This window comes from Mixophyes fleayi, chromosome 7 (genome assembly GCF_038048845.1).
Source record: "Mixophyes fleayi isolate aMixFle1 chromosome 7, aMixFle1.hap1, whole genome shotgun sequence".
NCBI classification, from domain to species: domain Eukaryota; kingdom Metazoa; phylum Chordata; class Amphibia; order Anura; family Limnodynastidae; genus Mixophyes; species Mixophyes fleayi.
In genome coordinates this window covers 139660464-139680454 of record NC_134408.1, presented here as the reverse complement: position 1 = coordinate 139680454, position 19991 = coordinate 139660464, and the positions used below count along the sequence as shown (strand labels likewise).

Here is a 19991-nt window from a genome sequence, read left to right as displayed (position 1 = left end):
GTGGTTATGATAAACTGATAGGAAGCCTGTTATAATGTATTTCAGTTAGGATGAAGCACTTGAAAGAAATTGGTTCTGCTATACACATGATGGGGTAGAATCAATAGTACTTTAGTTTGACAAGCTTTGTCAATAACCATTGTTACCGTTCAGAAAGTCGTTAATGGATAGTTCTTGCAAAACCCAATGCTTTCAACACATGTTAAAAGTGCTCAAATGTACCCTGGCAGGAATTAATTATAGGTAAACCCATTGGGATTATATACAAATGTTGTTTTATTTTAAATTGAGAGTGAAATAAAAGTCAGAGGAAAGTCTGAGTTCTCCCGGGAGGATACGAATCCGCGCAGTTGATAAGCACCTAATATTCATTTTGATACCGAATAATGTGATTTTCTAATGGGAAACTTGCTCACGTTTTCAGATTTAAAAATGCATTGTCTGACACTTTCAATACGTTCCTTCTACTGTCAAGTCGCTGCTTGTTCTAATATATTGATTCCTTTAAGGTGACTAGATAAAGGTAATGGGAAGCAATTAATCGCTGACAGTTTCTCCTGATTAATTCCAACATTCCGACATCTCCAACCAGCAGGTTTGACGCACAGAATTTTCAAGCTGTTCAGGAAACAGTCGTTCTGTCTCTGATAAGTCATAATACAGCGCATTTATTTTACTTTGACTATTCTCAAACTTCACGTTTCTAGAACTTTGACTGTACAGTCTTCTTTTGATACTGTGAGTGAAATGCATGTTATTTCTCTTCTCTAACAATGTAGTGAAAATCAACATTTTGACATTGAGTTGAAATATTGATTCTTCGTTCTTAATGGTAATTTGAGCACTGGGTTTTGGGGGGGGAGCAATAAGACACTATTAAGACCCCATGTACACTTACATTAAAAATCAGGTGCAATGGAACTCCAATCAGGCAATGTTTTGTGGCAGCGTGGCTCATCTTTACTATATATAGAAGACTATGTATTGTAAAGATGAGATTGGGTGTCACAAGCCACAAGCTCTCTGCTATTGGTATGCCCAGTAGCCCACCCCAATTTTGCAGCCAAGAGAAGGGGGGCATTTGCTCCCTGGACCAGTCCCGTAGTGGGCTACTTGGGTTGCGTCTCTTGACTACTTGCATTTATTTTCCTTTAAAATGTTCCTAATAGGCTGTTGAGCCAAGTCTTGTACCCCCGGGCAAAATTTGCCAGGCAGCCCCTGTTTGCAGCCAACTAATGGGACAATAAGTTTAGCTAGCACTATGCTTATCCCTAGTGCAGATTGGGCTAGAACCCATTGCTTTGGTGCCCAGTTGGTTACCTTACCCACCCCTGTTCACTTCTATATCTTATGCATATACTTAGAGGGGTGCTGGCTATCTTTCATTCAATTTATCGTACCTGATGAAAATATTTTATTTATACTTGACAATTCTATTCAGGGGTATGTGGGCCATTTTTTGTGATTAATAGAATTAGGAAAAAATGCTCAACACATCATAACAATGAAACATTTTCATGGGGGAATTAATTTGGGCGATTCAAAACCGCCATATTCGCACACATTTTATTTTTACACCTATAATTAGCCCTGAAGGGACATGTACTTTTGATTATTCGTCCAATAAAATTATGGCACATGTTGCTTTGGACAAAGCCGTTGTATCAGCTAGAGCGATAGCTATGTAAAGTAATAGATTATTTGGCTAATGCATTTTTCAGCAGGAGCATGGTTTTTTCATGCGATTACAAGTTCAGGAAAGTATTTGTGAGGTCAGCTGGTGTTGTGGGAAAACGGAGAGGCATTATATTAAATTCAGTAGTGAAACGACAGGCAAACTCTCTTCTTATTACCATGGGCAAGTGTTTATTTTTTACTCTCCTTAATTGTCTATCTTTTATTTACTTTAAATGAACAATTTGGCAAGTTTAGTTCCCCTGATATCAATGAGGCACAAAGTGTGTTAGAAGTTTGGATTATAAAGTTATACATCCAAGGCTACAAATCCAAACATCCCCAAGATACTTCAGAAATAATTGGGTAATGTAAATGAAAATCAACTTGGTAAAGATAAATGTCTGTTTTATTTTGTCTCTTAGGAAACTAATGAGTTAATTTAGGGTTGTTTTTAAAAATAAAAAAAACCTCCCAACACATGAAATCATCCAGTTGCTTGATATTTGTTAATTGATATATTGTTTACAGAAATGTGGGAACATGAATTTTAGAGATGCATTAAAATACAGATTCAAAGTTATGAAAAAAACGTGTTAATGCTTTCTCAGCTGGTTGTCGCCTGCTTAGGAAATGCGTTGGATTCATGGAACTGGCTTGCCTAATACACCTAAAAACTTTCCATGCACTTATGTTTTAAAGTGGCCCTGTGTGTGTGTGTGTATGATATAGAATTTAGATTGTAAGCTCCATTGGGGCAGAGACTGATGTGAATGAGTTCTCTGTACAGCGCTGCGGAATCAGTGGCACTATATAAATAACTGATGATGATGTTGATGATGATTTCTCCCTGAGTGGGGCTGCAGTTTCCCTCTGGAAATTGATTGGTTGCTAACGGCAACACCTCCACTTTTCAAACCCTCCGGAAACTCTCAGCTTAATACATTTACCCCCTAGAATGCTGCTGAATTGACCTCCTGTATCTAATTGACATCTTTAGCTCCACCAGAAGAAGGGACCCTCCAATGACTTGGGGAGAGCCCATTAAGGGTCATGTGAAACCCCTCAAAACAAAAAAGCGACACACAAAAACATGCAAAAGGTGACGTATGGGTGCAAAAATTAAGTAACCAAGTGCCATAGAGGCCCCACAGCTTTTCATGAGAGCATCGCTCCACACTGTTAGGGTCATTTAGAGAGCTGCAAAACTGCGGCCACATTTTTTGTGTTCAAATGCGCCTATTCATCGACCAATGTGCAGATAACGTGCACAATCATTTGCAGGATTGTGGGCTGAGACGGAGACGTCCATGCCCAGTTACATTTTCCTTTCAAAGTTCTGCCTACTATGAATTTTAGACCCAAAACCTTAATGAATTGTAAAGTATAAATGTATGAGACACACTAGAAGAAAATGCCAGTAACAGCAGAGCACATTCCCAATGCTCCACAGGTGAACACAATTAACCAAATCACAACTCTCTGCCCATACGTAAGGTCAACTGTTTTATTAGCGGTTTAAGCGCCAGTGGGTCTGAAAATAGAACCCTTTGTTCCCAATGTCACCACACCCACTGGTGTTTTTGCTAGCGTTCAGGTGCATCGCATCTTCTTCTAGTCAGTGCACTTACCGCAGGATAAATGCATTGGGGAAACCTACCGTGACCTCCAATGACCTCAAGACATTAGTAAAACACTAGCAACAAAAGCATCTCAAGTATTTTTTACATTTGACATGCAATTTCACTCATTTTTACTAGTGTTTTTAATGCTAAAAAAATGTCAGGGGTACGAGGCTTTAGGACAATAAGAGGTAAATCTTAGTCACTCGGATGCACTGCCAGATCAGAGAATACAGGTCTCTGTTAACAAGGTTATAAGTATGTTAGGTAATATAAGCTGTGCATGTAAAGTACTGTAACATGTACAGAATGTATAACGTTATCAGGACTCAACAAGAGGTACCAACGACTCGCGCTCATAGGTCTCTCCAATCGCAACATCCTCCCCATGCGGCTGTTTTCCCAGTGCCAAATCCCACAACATTATACCTTGTTTTGGCATTAGGGGACAATACAAGGCACATTCCTCTGCTCCCATCAGGAGGAAGGAAACATCCTCATCCTTCTGTAGTCACCACCATCCAGACCACGTGCTCACCCATATAAATGGCCTTTAAGACTTATTAAAAATATGTATAGGTGATTGTATGCTAAACACAGAAAAGCACTTTTGTAATTACATTACTACCCCAAACCCCAATTGACATCTTTTTATACTCCTAGGGGTAAATGTATCAAGCTGCGAGTTTCCGGCGGGTTTAAAAAGTGATGCAGCACAGTGGCTCAGTGGTTAGCACTTCTGCCTCCCAGCACTGGGGTCATGAGTTCAATTCCTGACCATGGCCGTATCTGTGTGGAGTTTGTATGTTCTTCCCGTGTTTGAGTGGATTTCCTCCGGGTGCTCCGGTTTCCTCCCACACTCCAAAAACATACTAGTAGGTTAATTGGCTGCTATCAAAATTGACCCTAATCTCTCTCTCTCTGTCTGTGTGTGTGTGTATGTTAGGGAATTTAGACTGTAAGCTCCAATGAGACAGGGACTGATGTGAATGAGTTCTCTGTGCAGCGCTGCGGAGTCAGTGACACTATATAAATAAATGGTGATGATGATAGCAACCAATCAGATTCTAGCTATCATTGTGTAGAATGTACTAAATAAATGACAACTAGACACTGATTGGTTGCTATCGGCAACACCTCCACTTTTCAAACCCTCTGGAAACTCTTAGCTTGATACATTTACCCCCTAGAATGCTGCTGAATTGACCTCCTGTATCTAATTGACATATGAATCCTATTGGTATTAGGCAGAAAACACAGAAGGAGAAAAAAGCTTCAGATTACCAAAAAAAATGATAAATAGAGAAATAACTGAGAGCCAAGTGGTTCTGGAATAAATAATAAACTTGTGTATAGATTTGTTTTTACTGTCGAATCAGAAAATGTTAATTTATGTTGACTGGATCACTTTGCGTTATACATGGTTGTCAGTTTTATTAAATGCTCATTTTTATGATATTTCACAGATAGCTATGTGAAAACAAAGAAAACATTATTTAGCTGTACAGTTATAGAGTATCCCTGGCAGGTAATGGTACAATGGGCAGTTTACATTTATCTGCCGAGTTATAGCGATTAATTTGCAAATAGAACTGTACAAGTCTTGTTTCCAATAAGCGAGTATTACAACATAACACAGGTAATATGCTCCAATGTGTAGTGAAATGCCATCTTGTAATAAATTGTATTTCCTTTTTGCTTCCAGTATTTAAATTAAACTACAGTGCTTCAGACACGTCTGACAGAAATCGTGTTAAAACCAGATTAAAGAAGTTTATATCCCGTCGACCGTCGCTGAAAACTCTACAAGAGAAGGGACTCATTAGAGGTACTGTGAAGATTATTTGCAGAAGTGTATTAAATAAATTCTTGTACATCACGTTTTCTTGACATTTCGCAATGGTAAATGTTCACCAAGTAACCCCTAAATAGCGTTATTTATTCTAAGTATCCCTCAGTCAGCCTAAAAGTATTTAAAGTACTCCCTAATCTGAGTACAGTTATACAAAACCAACCCTGATGCCTTTAAATGTTTGAAAAATTACCATTCTTATTAGTTCTGTACTTTTTATTATTTAGTATTATTTAGACTGAAGTACCCCTTGAATTTGAGGTACCCCTAATAGTACATACATCACAGGTTTACACCCTAAACTGTAGAGCAGTGATGGGCAGAAGGGGTGCACCGAGGAAGTAGGGAGACCACACTGCGCTCCCGCCTATGGGAATGCTGAGCGACCCCCCTGCTTGGTGCAGAGGTGGTAACGCGATACAGAAGACGGCTGTCCCCATACCAAATTGGATTCACAAATACCGGTGCAACAAGAAAGACGGGTTATAATTGCTGTAAATTTTAGCAGTGATGTTATTGTGTAGTTACGTATTATGTAAGGATATGTCATACCTATTACTAGAAATTAGATCTACTATAAAACAGCCTATGTTTAATAAGATTTAGCGGAGTGGAGAACTGAGAACGATGTATTCTGGTTTTACAACTTTCTTCAGATATTTGTTTTCCTAATTCCATATCCGCTCATAATGTTTTTTTTCCATTCAGTTGCGCTTTTATGTAATTCCCCAGAAGTGTCTGCCCCCCCCCCCCAAAATATCATACAGCCACACCCCCACAAGGAACAGAAACTGATTCCGAGAACAGTGGCAGGTGGGGAGATTGACTGGGGCGTTACACCTGTCAAACCGCAACGCAGGGAGGACTCAGCGAGGACAGAAACCTCCCGTGGACCAGGAGAAGATTCCTTGCAGCAGAAGAAGATTCCTTGCAGCAGTCTGGTCTTCATAACCAACTGTAATGTGCTCTATGTGATATATGAATATTGTAGTTGGACCAAGGAGCATAACTGGACCTTTGTTGGCCCAATAGCAACAGCTGGTAATAGCATTTACCCCCCTGCTGGAACCTATAACTATAAAGGCATTAGCACTCCACGGAAATGGGGGTCTGCGGACCTGTCAAATTATTTCCATGGAGCAGACATCTGAGCATTGTGCTTTGTCTGCATACAACTCACTCCGCGCCTGAAATACATTTTCTGTCTCCGGTCTCGGTGATGTCGCTACTTCCTGTCAATATAAATGTTGCATTTTCAAGAATCTATAGCTTCAGCTCACAAAATGGTTTGTAGTTGACAGGTAATCTTTAAAAAAAAAAATAATAATTACTTTTCCTTTGTAATTTGCTTCTGTGCATTTCAGCAGTGTCTTCCTTTAATCAATAACACAAAACTGCTTTATGGATACAGTTTTATCCAATATATCAGAGCTCTCATACCCCAAAAAAAGCCCCAAAAAACTAACGACTCTGTGATCATATAAATAACAGAAGCTGGGAAGATAAAGCAATTAATTTAACAAAAGCTGCAGGAGGGCATGTATAACAAATAAATTAAAGTCATCGGAAGGTGGAAGAAGAGTTACTTTGGCCACAGATAGATTTCATAAGTTGTCAAAGTTGTATCCTGATGCCGTCCTGCGAACTGAATCCGACAATTTTTACTTTCTCCATATCTTCCACTTGTAAATGCACTTTTCATTTCCGGTACATATGACTATTTTATCATTTGCTATTATTTATTTACAAACACATCGTGTGTCTCCAGCTACACTTAAATTATTCTAGAGTTAAACTTTTGAGAGCAAATATCAGTTTAAAACCCAAGTCTAGTTTTCTATACAGCTTAAAAATTAGTTTGCTACAATTTTTGTTTAATTTAAAATACAATTTGATACTTTTGGGGTTCTCTTGATCATTTTACTGCTAGTTGTAACTTTCCTGGCCATAGATACAATGTAACAGATCAGAGAAGGGTTAGATTATTATTCAGTTCAGAGCTGCTGTTTTAAACACAGGGGAAATATTTACAGAAAACTCTTTAGCTTGGAATAGATTTTATGTAAAAAGATAAGTAATGTGTAAATATAATGTCCAAGCTAACGAAGAGAAAATTATGGTAATTTCTGTAAGTCGGCTATTGACTATCTGTCTCCTGTTTGATGTATGTTGTACAAACCTCATGTAGACTTATGGTCCAAACTTAACTTGCTAGTTCCGCTGTTGCAACCAATTCAGAACAGCTACAGAGGCCCCCAGACATTAACATTGACTGTTCCAATGAGCTCTGTGTGGGAGCTTTAGTTTTAAATTGATAACAGCTGAAAGAATGAATGATGCTCGTGGAATACGGGCACCGTACTCACCCCAACGCTGTACTCCTGTGAACTCACTGTTTTCATGGGAATTTTTGTTAACTTAATGAATTGCATTTCCCTCAATTCATGTGTGTATTTTAGTATCAAACAACTCATCTCGGAAGTCCTAAAGAATGTGGTTTCCTGAGAAAATGTGGAACAATAAAAGATAGATAGATAGATAGATAGATAGATAGATAGATAGATATGAGATAGATACATAGATAGATAGATATGAGATATATAGATAGATAGATAGATAGATAGATATGAGATAGATACATAGATAGATAGATATGAGATAGATACATAGATTGATAGATATGAGATAGATACATAGATAGATAGATAGATAGATAGATACATAGATAGAAGATAGATAGATACATACATAGATAGATAGATATGAGATAGATAGATATGAGATAGATAGATAGATAGATAGATAGATAGATAGATAGATAGATAGATAGATAGATAGATATGAGATACATAGATAGATAGATAGATAGATAGATAGATAGATAGATGATAGATAGATAGATAGATAGATAGATAGATAATAGATAGATACATAGATAGATATGAGATATATAGATAGATAGATATGAGAGATAGATATGTTAGATAGATAGATAGATAGATAGATAGATAGATAGATAGATAGATAGATAGATAGATATGAGAGATAGATACATAGATAGATAGATATGAGATAGATACATAGATTGATAGATATGAGATAGATACATAGATAGATAGATAGATAGATAGATAGATACATAGATAGAAGATAGATAGATACATACATAGATAGATAGATATGAGATAGATAGATAGATATGAGATACATAGATAGATAGATAGATAGATAGATAGATAGATACATAGGAGATAGATACATAGATAGATATGAGATATATAGATAGATAGATATGAGAGATAGATATGTTAGTTAGATAGATAGATAGATAGATAGATAGATAGATAGATAGATAGATAGATATGAGAGATAGATACATAGATAGATAGATAGATAGATAGATAGATAGATAGATAGATAGATACATACATACATACATACATACATAGATACATAGATATAAGATAGATACATACATAGATAGATAGCTATGAGATAGATAGATAGATAGATAGATAGATAGATAGATAGATAGATAGATAGATATGAGATACATAGATAGATAGATAGATATGAGATAGATAGATAGATAGATAGATAGATAGATAGATAGATAGATAGGAGATAGATTTTGGATAGATAGATACATAGATAGATAGATAGATAGATAGATAGATATGAGATACATAGATAGATAGATAGATAGATAGATAGATAGATAGATAGGAGATAGATAGATATATACATATTAAATAGATAGATAGAAAATAGATAGAAAATATATAGATATGAGATACATGTATATGCGATTGATAGATACATTTTAGATAAATAGACATGAGATAGATATATAAATATATGAGAAGATGGATAGATCTTTAGATAGATTGATTTCAGATTGATATATATGAAATGATAGATAGATAGATAGATAGATAGATAGATAGATAGATAGATAGATAGAAATATAGACAATAGATAGGATATACAGTATGTAGATAAATATATTAATATTAGATGAAAGATTTCAGATAGATAGATAGATTTTCTATGGATTTACGATATATATATATATATATATATATATATATATATATATATATATATACACACACATACTGTGTTGGAAGTGGGGGGTAAGCAGTGGTATGCCATACCGCCAATTCTTCTACTACTTTGATTGTAAAAGTATCATACTCCATTCACTTACATTTTCCATACTGCCACTTCTAAATTTCAACTTCAACCACTATATATATATATATACACTTTAAGATAGCTACATCTTTGCACTGTATAGTAACAATCATCTCATCGCATGGCACAATTTCATTTAAAAGTTTAAAGGGAAATATTTCAGACAGGGATGAACGTGGGAAGTGACACAATGTCAGCCTGTCGCTGCCAGCAACACAAAAACAAAGCGACAGTGGCCCTGATCCCCTCGTTTGCAGTCACTCGAGACACAATCTTAGAAAACATCATATTCATTAACCTGCTCGCATTAAATAGCTGCTTGAAATAATCTGACATATTTATAGAAAGTAACCCAATTAACATTACAGTCACCTTTCCATAATTTGTCAAAATACAGCGAACAAAACAAACGTGAATAAGCTCATTTGAAATTGGTGAGATGTCACCTGATATACCGATATATTTTAAGACAAGCGACATGTCGACCAAGGGACGGGAGCAACAATAATTTCGTGCTAAGCTGTAATTCATTATTTAAATGTGATTACACAATTAGCAGGTGGAGACACAGATGTACCATATATCCTTCATACTGGGTGATATGTCATTAAAAATAGCAACAAACAGGAATCGCCTGATTCTCACCTACTGCAGCTTTATTGAAAAACATTAATTTAAGAAACACTACAAGAAAGAGCCACTGATGTGTTTGAGATTTATATTAGATTTAATTAGCATGCATTTCCACATCTTGACATGCAAGCAAGAGGTGTTTATGAATAATTACTATGTTAAGATAAGAAATTAACTGATTCACTAGTAAAGGGAGCTTGCAACTCACAGGTAAAGGTCTTGATGAGACTTATAACAAGGAACAGAGATTTTTATATTTTCTTTGTAGATGTATTTTCTTTCCAGCTGAGAGTGCATTGACTGAAGTAGGAATTACGAACAATTGCCACATTTTGCAGTTATATTTGCAGATTCACTATGAAGCACCATGGTAGGTCACTGTCAGAATAAATTAAATGTAGAGATTTAGGGCTTAACTCAGAGTAAGTGAAACTTGCGATTGAAAAAATGGCGCACAAGTATATAAGTAAGTACCCGGTATTCAGAGCTGAGGATGCGTCAGGTCTACGTGAGCAACAGACGCGTCCGTCTAACATCAGACGCACCAATCAAACACTTATATCCAACTTACGAACATGTGCAACCTCTTCTTTTATATGTTATGAATGCAATTGCTTTGTTTTTAAACTTTGATAAGCTAATCCAGCAGGGACAACTACCCGACATGCTATCTACAAAGTAAAGAAAAGAAATAATGCTTTTAACTTTGCCATAACGTGCCCGGCAAATCCTTATCTATAACTGAGCCGCTAAAGTCTCAATAAGCGCCTTCAAATAATTTGCAAACCTCTAATTACAAATGGTTCTCTAGTTTGGGTGTTCATCATCATCACCATCATCATCATCTATGTACCCCTGTCCATGACCACCCTCAAATGAAGCCTTTTTATCAGGGGTGTCTACGACTACGTCCTTACGCAATTGCTCGATCGCGCCATTACTGTGCATTGCCTATATTAGAACACCCCTTCCTTCACCCCCATTAAACCTCTTCAGGCATAAGGAGTCCCAAAGGCCAAATAGTTACAGGTTTGTATAGCCGCAGGATGTTGACTTTCTGAGCTGTGCATTGCGATAAAACGCCTGGACACGTTACGCAAACAGACTGACATCTTATCGTCAGACTAAGTACAGAGGTCAGTAAAATATTGTACAATACATTTAACACTAAAGAATTACATGTCACTCACAGTGAGTTTGCGATATACTTATAAGTTCCTTTTTCAATCCCTGATCCCATTTGTCCTGCAGATGGTACTTATTTTTTACTTTCTGATACATTTTAAATTTTTATAACAAAATTGTAATTAAAAACTGTTGCCTGATCGTAAATTAAAAAATATATATATATATTTTTTTACCTTTTGGCAACCGTATGTTGTAATTTGTATATGTAATCTGTATTCTTTCGATAGACCTTACTACAGTGCAGGTGGAGGAATCCTTGTTGCATAAACAACACTAATAGATATACATCTCTGTACATCTCCTATACATGAGAACATTCCAAAGCAAATTAATTTTGTTATTATTCTGCAATCATTATCTCAGTGTTTAATAGGCCAAGAAGCTGTTCTCTAACTGATGTGTGAAGAGACTAGACAAAGGCGATATCCCTCCAGTAGTATAGGAAACAAACACAAGATCACCTGCACAGGAGCAAAATACATATTGCAAATAAATTATGTTAATTTAGCTGCGATGATGAAGACTGTTTGTAAGTCTAGCCCTGTGGGGAAAAGTATATTTTCAATAAGAACATTAAGGGGTATATTTACTAAACTGCGGGTTTGAAAAAGTGGAGATGTTGCCTATAGCAACCAATTAGATTCTAGCTGTCATTTTGTTGAATGTACTAAATAAATGATAACTAGAATCTGATTGTTTGCTATAGGTAACACCTCCACTTTTCAAACCCGCAGTTTAGTGAATATACCCCTTAAAGTTATTTCAATTTTATTTATATATTTTCTAAAGTAAGGTGGCAGAAAGTAGAGGTAAATTATCTGTAAAATGGTAGTAAATAAACTCCATATTCCATAATAAAAATATCCCAACTTTTATCTCCAGTTTAGCTTACATTTCATGGTTACTCAGTGTATTGGCTCCTCCTACTAGGTGATGTCATCGTCTGGTTTACATTGGCCCCTCCCATTCTGTGATATCATATCATAGGAGAAATAGAGTGTGCTGGATCCTAAAATATTAAATCCAATGTTAAAAAATTAGGATGCAGTGGTGGGAATGGCACCCTTTGTGCTATTTGTATTTCACTTTTCATGTGCTAATTAGCGTGGGGAATTCGCCATAAAGTCAGATAGGCTTGAACTAAATCCATTTGTATCTTCTTGCAAATATTTACATTTTATTAGATTACCAATGTTTCTTTCTGTGTGTACATGTGACAAATCTAGTAGATTTAAATGAAATAAAAAGATAACAGTATTGTTTAAGTTGTCAGTGCCATGTAAATGATACTGACATATATAATCTGTGACAAGTACTTCTTATCTCTGAACTGCAACCTGTCTCCTTTCTCCTCAGATCAAGTGTTTGGCTGTAACCTGGAGAGACTCTGCAGACGTGAGAACTCCACCATTCCGCACTTTGTTACAACGTGTATTGAAGCTGTGGAAAAAAGAGGTTGGTGACATCACCGGAGGCGACTCTGGGATTACATTATCTTCATAGGCTTCAAAATAACAATCTGCAGAGCTTATTAGTTGCACTGGGTTAACATGATGTGAATACAAACAGCGGCTTCTTCAAGTACCAGGGCCAGCAAGATGTTGGGAATTCATTTAAAAACTTACAAATTTGATGCATTTCAATCCCACATGCCCCTTTTTCATTGAAAGCTTTAGTTTTAAACCTGCTTATCATGACTCTGATTGTATCTAGAATGTCCTCCTATAACTCAGTTGTATCTTTGCAAAACCTCTTAGTGGGGGAGTCTGGTGGGGTTGCAGAATCTCTAAACTGGAAAACATACATTTCAGCACTCAAGCTTGTTCTTGAGGAGAGCCCTTCCTTCACATACATGGTAGGCAAAGGAAGTAGGGGGCGATGTGATTGTGTTGGCGGATGTCCCAATTGGAGATGTTGTCTATAACAACCAATCAGGTTCTAGCTGTCATTTTGTAGAATGTAGTAAATAAATGATAGCTAGAATCGGATTGGTTTTTAAACCCACCGGAAAACTCTCAGCTTGATACATTTACCCCCTTGTGTTTCTTGCTTTGGCATTAATTCACCTTTCCAAAACTGGAAAAAACAGGATTCTACAATAAGTTTTCATAATAAAATGTGCTTGGTGATGATAATGCATTTGTTTTGCTACTTTGCACTATCTTGAATGAAATGTGTAGGAATAATACAGGTAGCCCAACAAGGGATCCCATTTTGAAAACTAGACAACCTACCGCATCAAATGAGTTTATTGAAGCCAGGATGGGGGAAATCTAGGCTTTGTAACACTGCCCTCATCAACTATCCCTGGATTTTTTTAATGCTTTCTCTAATGTAGAGTGTTACTGTCTTATGATCACTGGACAGTAGCTTCAAAAAGGGCCACGTCGTTTGTAATAGGGGACTCCCTGGATCTATGGGTGCCAGGATGGGGGATATTTTAGTGTCCTTCCTCCATCCCCTGGTTCTTTGGGATTTTTATGTACTGTAGGACTGAGAGCCATGCGCTCAGTGACATTTCCACAATCTGGCATGAAGATGTCAACATTAGTGGACAGTTCTCCCGGCACCCAATGACAAGAAATACCAGTAGTGGATGAGTAAGTATTATCTTTAGATCTTTGAACCCCAGATGTCCGGCACAACACTTTCACGTCATCGCAACCTGAATCAATCTTAATTTAAAGCGGCAATGGTGGGACCCCGCAGGTTAAGTACACTTAACCCGACATTGCCACTTTAAATTAAGGATAATTCAGGTCGCGATGACGTGAAAGTGTTGTGCCAGACGTCTGTGTCTTCGGAATAACCTGCGGTGAGCAAATGCTGCTGCCATCAGAGAGGTACAGCGTCGCTTTGGAGCTAAGTCTGGTTATATTCAAATCGTATTTTCAGACATTCGGATCTTCCTTGTAGGTGTCCTCAGTATCGGAATGTCGGTAATCATGAAAACGATCACCACCGATGTGGAGAACGAGTCCCACTCATCCTTAATACTGAAGGGGTTAAACTATACATCTCTTACACACAGTTGAGGCAGCCAATCTGGGGGCTGAACCAATATTAATTTAAATGCAGCCTATCAAGTCACTATGAACCATTGACATGACTTAAGCATGCTGGGCCTATTATTCCCAAGGCAAAGGTTCCTAGTAAACTCATAGGCTACATTCTGATGAGTAATGGTTCAGCCCATCTCTGGATCGTCTGTCTGAGAGTAACAAGGGATTAGAAGGCCCCAAACTCAGTTGCCACCACAGACAGCCAAACGGCCAGGCCAACTTTAGATAAATCTCAGCAGATACTGTAAAACTGGTGACTATCTGAAGACACGTTATTAATAACTTGACCATAATTATTGTTACGATGCATGATTACATATTACCGTGAAAGAGAAATTAGGGTAAGGGAACCATTTATTTATTGCAGAGCAAACATTTTTTAAAGAGTACAAGATGCTGTTATGGTAAATGAAGCATAGAAATGAAAGGATGGCATGACTATAAAATTGCTTTTTTTCACTTTATTCTAATACACGTATTTTTAAATTAATTTTGTTTTTGTTGACTGATCAAAACTGTAGTGGAAAAGAATTGATGACATTGTAGCTTTCAGTGATATTGTATATAATAGCCTTTTTTGGGAGATCTCCTGCAGAGTGGTGAGTATATACCAAAGAGCATGAGTTTGACAAGAGAGATTTACATGGCCTGAGTAGTCATGCCTATGGGTGGTTCAAATTATAATAAAAATATAATTGTGGCTAGTGTTCTTATTTTCCCGGAACAGTGGTCCCTAACTATGGCCCTTTCTAAAAGGGGTAGACCACCTTCAGATTACTTTAATTGATTACATTGTACACACCATTCTGCAGCATTTACTATGTACATTATTTTATTTTCCTGTCTTCTTTCTATATTTTGTAGCAATGTCTTTATGTCATCAGGCAGAGTTATTCATTCTTGAGGCTGTGTGTTTAATTGTTTAATACAGCTCCGCTGTGTTCCATGCATTGGATACAGTTGCATCAAAGGGCAACTTTGTGTTGCATCACACGGGAGCAAAACTAAAACAACTCTTCTGGATGATATAAAAAAATGGCTGAAAATCACAGAAATAACCTAGAAAAACACCCAACACATTGTAAATAGCAAAAGCTGCATTAATGGAAGTCAGTATAAATTCAATTAATTTAATTAAAGTTACCAGAAGGTGCAAAGCCCTTTTGAGCATGATCAAAGGGCACACAGATAAAATAGAGAGCATAATAGATTTAACCAAACTTTCCCAAGTGGCTGTATATAAAAACAAAAGGTCATGACTGTTGCCACTGGATTCCAGGAACCATTTGGGTCGAGTTCCGTAACATACAATCACTAAATGCTGTTACACTGTTACAAGTAATCTGTTGCTGCAGAGATGAGTGGAAAACCTTTATGGGGTCTCCTCTGCACTCGGGCCTCCCAAAAATATAACATTTTTAATAGAGAGAATTAATAATTAAAAAAGGTCCACTGAAACTTCTGACTTGCATTAGTAAATGTTGAGTTCTCGAGGCATCTCTCATTACCTTCTTGTGGATCTTGGGGCAGCACGGTGGCTCAGTGATTAGCACTTCTGCCTCACAGCGCTAGGGTCATGAGTTCAATTCCCGACCATGGCCTTATCTGTGTGGAGATTGTATGTTCTCCCCGTGTTTGCGTGGGTTTCCTCCGGGTGCTTCGGTTTCCTCCCACACTCCAAAAACATACTGGTAGGTTAATTGGCTGCTATCAAAATTGGACCTAGTCTCTCTGTCTGTCTTTCTGTCTGTGTGTATGTTAGGGAATTTAGACTGTAAGCTCCAATGGGGCAGGGACTGATGTGAATGAGTTCTCTGTACAGCGCTGCGGAATTAGTGGCGCAATATAAATAAATGATGATGATCTATAAATTGCGAGCTGAATGGTGAGAGTTAAAATACTTCTCTGTGCATACCTACTGATCATTAATCATGGTGGAGTCCCTAGATAGCAGTTTTACATCTAAGTAATATAGCATGATATTCCAAGGACCTCTATAATTGTTGTGTTGTAGTTATTATGCTGTTTACTTAAAACCTTGTTGCTAAGACTTGGCATTAGCTCTCGGACCAGACATAGAGCATGTGAAGCTTGACTTCACTATTTATGTAAGCTTCTGATGACATTTCATGCTGAAAAGAAAGTGTGTGAAGGTGCCAGAAAAGCCAGAGGAAGGTTAGGGTTCAGAGGAGCTAGAAATGTTCCTGGTAACGGACCTTGCTCAACCAACGTCTCCGACACCCCAGTGTCATGGGAAAGAGTTACTCTTCCAGTTATGGGAATAAACTTGATTTAAAATAATATTTGATGGGTTTGTTAGATGATCTGATGTGAGAAAATTAAGGTTTCTTGGAAGAAAGGGATTAAATAGAGTTGTGATCCAATGCAGCGGAATTGTGAGGTTCCATTGGCTCAAATTCACAGACTTCAGAGTCAAAATTCACATATTTGTTTAAGTGCATCACACACATTAACTTTTCCATATAGATACAGCCCCACCAGCACAAAAAGTAATGCCGTCCATACATGTTCTCAGGTAGTTCTCTTACCTGGTGTGCATCTGTTTTAGTGACTTATTCACTGAGCCACATATGCTTGTGTTTGGTGAGCACCATAACTTGTCCATTGAAGATCATGTAACTCGAGGGATGTGGTGATTGAGCAGCGGTGGCTAAGTGGTTAGCACTTCTGCCTCACAGCACTGGGGTCATGAGTTTGATTCCCAACCATCCTTATCTGTGTGGAGTTTGTATGTTCTCCCCATGTTTGCGTGGGTTTCCTCTGGGTGCTCCGGTTTCCTCTCACACTCCAAAAACATACTGGTAGGTTAATTGGCTGCTATCAAAATTGACCCCAGTCTCTCTCTCTGTCTGTGTGTGTGCGCGTATGTTAGGGAATTTAGACTGTAAGCTCCAATGGGGCAGGGACTGATGTGAGTGAGTTCTCTGTACAGCGCAAAAAGTTTTAGCGTAACCCTCTACACGCCGGCAATGAAGAAGAAGCGGCGGTCACCCTATGCTAAACCGCTGTAGACAACTTGAGCATAAGTGAATAATTCACAACTGAGAGTTTGTTAATTTCCTCATCCCCACAATTAACAAATACAATTAAAAGCAGTGAAAAAAAAATAATACAAAAAAAGTTTGATTAACAAACCATGTTTTCATGTTAAAATGTAACACTTGACCGAACCATGTATAATACTATTTTTTAGAAGAAGAAGAGAATGGAGTGTTTTTGTTGAAACCTTTGAATACAGTTAGCCCAAAATATCCCAAATATTTTCAATTTATTCTGAGCCATCCTCATCTATCTAATTTTTTTTTCATTTGTTTCTACATATTTTTCAAGATTGGTTTGTAAAACATGTGTTGACATGCAGATCGCCTTATCTGTGTGGAATTTGTATGCTCTCCCCGTGTTTGCATGGGTTTCCTTCTGGTGCTCCGGTTTCCCTCCACACTCCAAAAACATACTGGTAGGTTAATTGGCTGCTGTTAAGTTGACCCTAGTCTCTCTCTGTCTGTCTGTCTGTCTGTCTGTGTGTGTGTTAGGGAATTTAGACTGTAAGCTCCAATGGGGCAGGGACTGATGTGAGTGAGTTCTCTGTACAGCGCTGCGGATTTAGTGTCGCTATATAAATAAATGATGATGATGATGATGATGATGTTGTATAGCACTAAGTCTATGTTAGAGCATGTTTATGTGAATAGTACAGAGCATTATCAATGATGCCAATGGTTCCAGATAACTGGAGAAATATAGAATGTGGGGGCTATTAAGTAGTGCTATAGAGATAACTGGTAGTTCCAGGGATGGAGTTCCCCATCTTTCATTATAATGTATAATCATTATTTACAGCGCCAATTTACAGACGTGGAGCCTATAGGAACGCAATCTTTGATGCCCCAAGGAGCAGACTATACTGACACTACAGTACACTGACATTCTTTATTCATGTAAACTCACATTTCTGTTGTTTGATTTTTAAATATTTTTTTTTATTTTATTTTTTGATAAATGAAATGATACAACTGCTGATTGCTAATTACAATACGTCAGGGACAATTCTGGAATAGAAATAAACTTGGAAATGTTGAACCTGAAACAAAAACCTGGATTAGCCCAGAGAATATGACGTCCTAACTAATTGTATCAACTTGTTTTACTTTAACTGTTCGCTACAATCTAAAGATTCTGTCACTAATTTCTCTGATAGACTGCAAAATGTTCTAAATTTATCTGAATTACATTGGAATTCAGTCTGAATGTAATGTTCTCCCTTCACTTTATTCAGGAACATTTGCATCTAATACCCCCGATGTGTTATATATGCAAATTATACTGTACACTGGTTCTGACACAATTGTCTATGGATACAACAAATTGTGATAAAGTGTGAATAAAATACATTTGCATTTTAGCATATTCCATTTGAAACTGGTCTAATTTGCAGGGATTTTTAAATTAGCTTGAAATCCGCAATAAATATTCACCTTCCTTAAAGGGCCAGTACACTGTTAATGCAAGGTGAACCTGCGCAAACGAAAAGGTATCTTGTAACGATCATAGGGGTACATTTAAAAGGATTCTGCACTTTTCATAAAGCCACCTTAGTATGTCTTGCCATATTTTGTGTAGTAAATGGTAGAGTCCCCCCTGAGATATTATTATCATCATCATCATCATCATTTATTTATATAGCGCCACTATATCTGCAGCGCTGTACAGAGAACTCATTCACATCAGTCCCTGCCCCATTGGAGCTTATAGTCTAACTCCCCTAACATACACACACACACAGACCGAGAGAGACTAAGAGCAATTTAATAGCAACCAATTAACCTACCAGTATGTTTTTGGACTGTGGGAGGAAGCCGGAGCACCCGGAGGAAACCCACGCAAACACGGGGAGAACATACAAACTCCACACCGATTAGGCCATAGTTGGGAATCGAACTCATGACTCAGAAGTGCCAACTACTGAGCCACCGTGCTGCCCCTTATTATAATACACGGTGTGAATTACGCATATAAATATCTTAGAAATACATATATCTTTTACTAGTGTTCATTCTAGGATATAACTCATCCATGAGATACATAGACAAGGATAACATTTTGGCTGTAATTCCTCCACCCACAACTCAAAAGCTCATGGGCCTATTTATCAAGCTTTGACTTCTGTGAAAATTAAACTTTTCACAGGAGAAATGTTATTTTAATTTCCAGGACAATTATTAAAAGAAATAGCGCCAGATGAAACAGAGATTTCTCTGACGCTCACTAATTTAGCCCTTAGTCCGGATGTCCTTATAGATTTCTCTACGAGACCTTAGCTTTTTGCGAAATGCTGATGCCATTCGAAGATGGCGTTAAGCATATCCTACGTCACGTTACGGCCCCCAGCGAGTGTAACTTCTCCGTAGCGTGCGCAGCCGATTCTTGCTAGCCAATCAAAGAGGTGGAAACTTTTCCTGCTGATGCTAAAGACATCATTGGAGGAAAGTATTTTGCCAGGACAACCTATTTTCAGAAGTGCTGATCTGGAGGGTAAACTATAGTAAATAACAATCAGAAAATGGTAGCGATCAGCTGTGAAAATATCATGGCGAAACCCCGGTAATTTGTAAAGTAAACAGGCCTCTATATCCTGTCCAACTCAGCAGGGCTTTTTTTTATTTTAATGAACATTTTTCCTTTTTTTAACCAAAAGAAAATACATAATTAACCAAAAAAAAGTACTTGGGTCTACTATCTGGA

General features: G+C 37.5%; 1 protein-coding gene across 1 annotated transcript in view; it reads left to right on the top strand.

Annotated features, from left to right (window-relative positions):
- The window catches only part of ARHGAP15 (Rho GTPase activating protein 15), a 391192-nt gene that overhangs the window by 227226 nt on the left and 143975 nt on the right, over positions 1–19991 (top strand). The window contains exons 9-10 of the mRNA XM_075180935.1: positions 5002–5124; positions 12523–12621. Of these exons, the coding sequence (XP_075037036.1) occupies positions 5002–5124; positions 12523–12621 (222 nt within the window). The remainder of the gene's footprint in view (positions 1–5001; positions 5125–12522; positions 12622–19991) is intronic.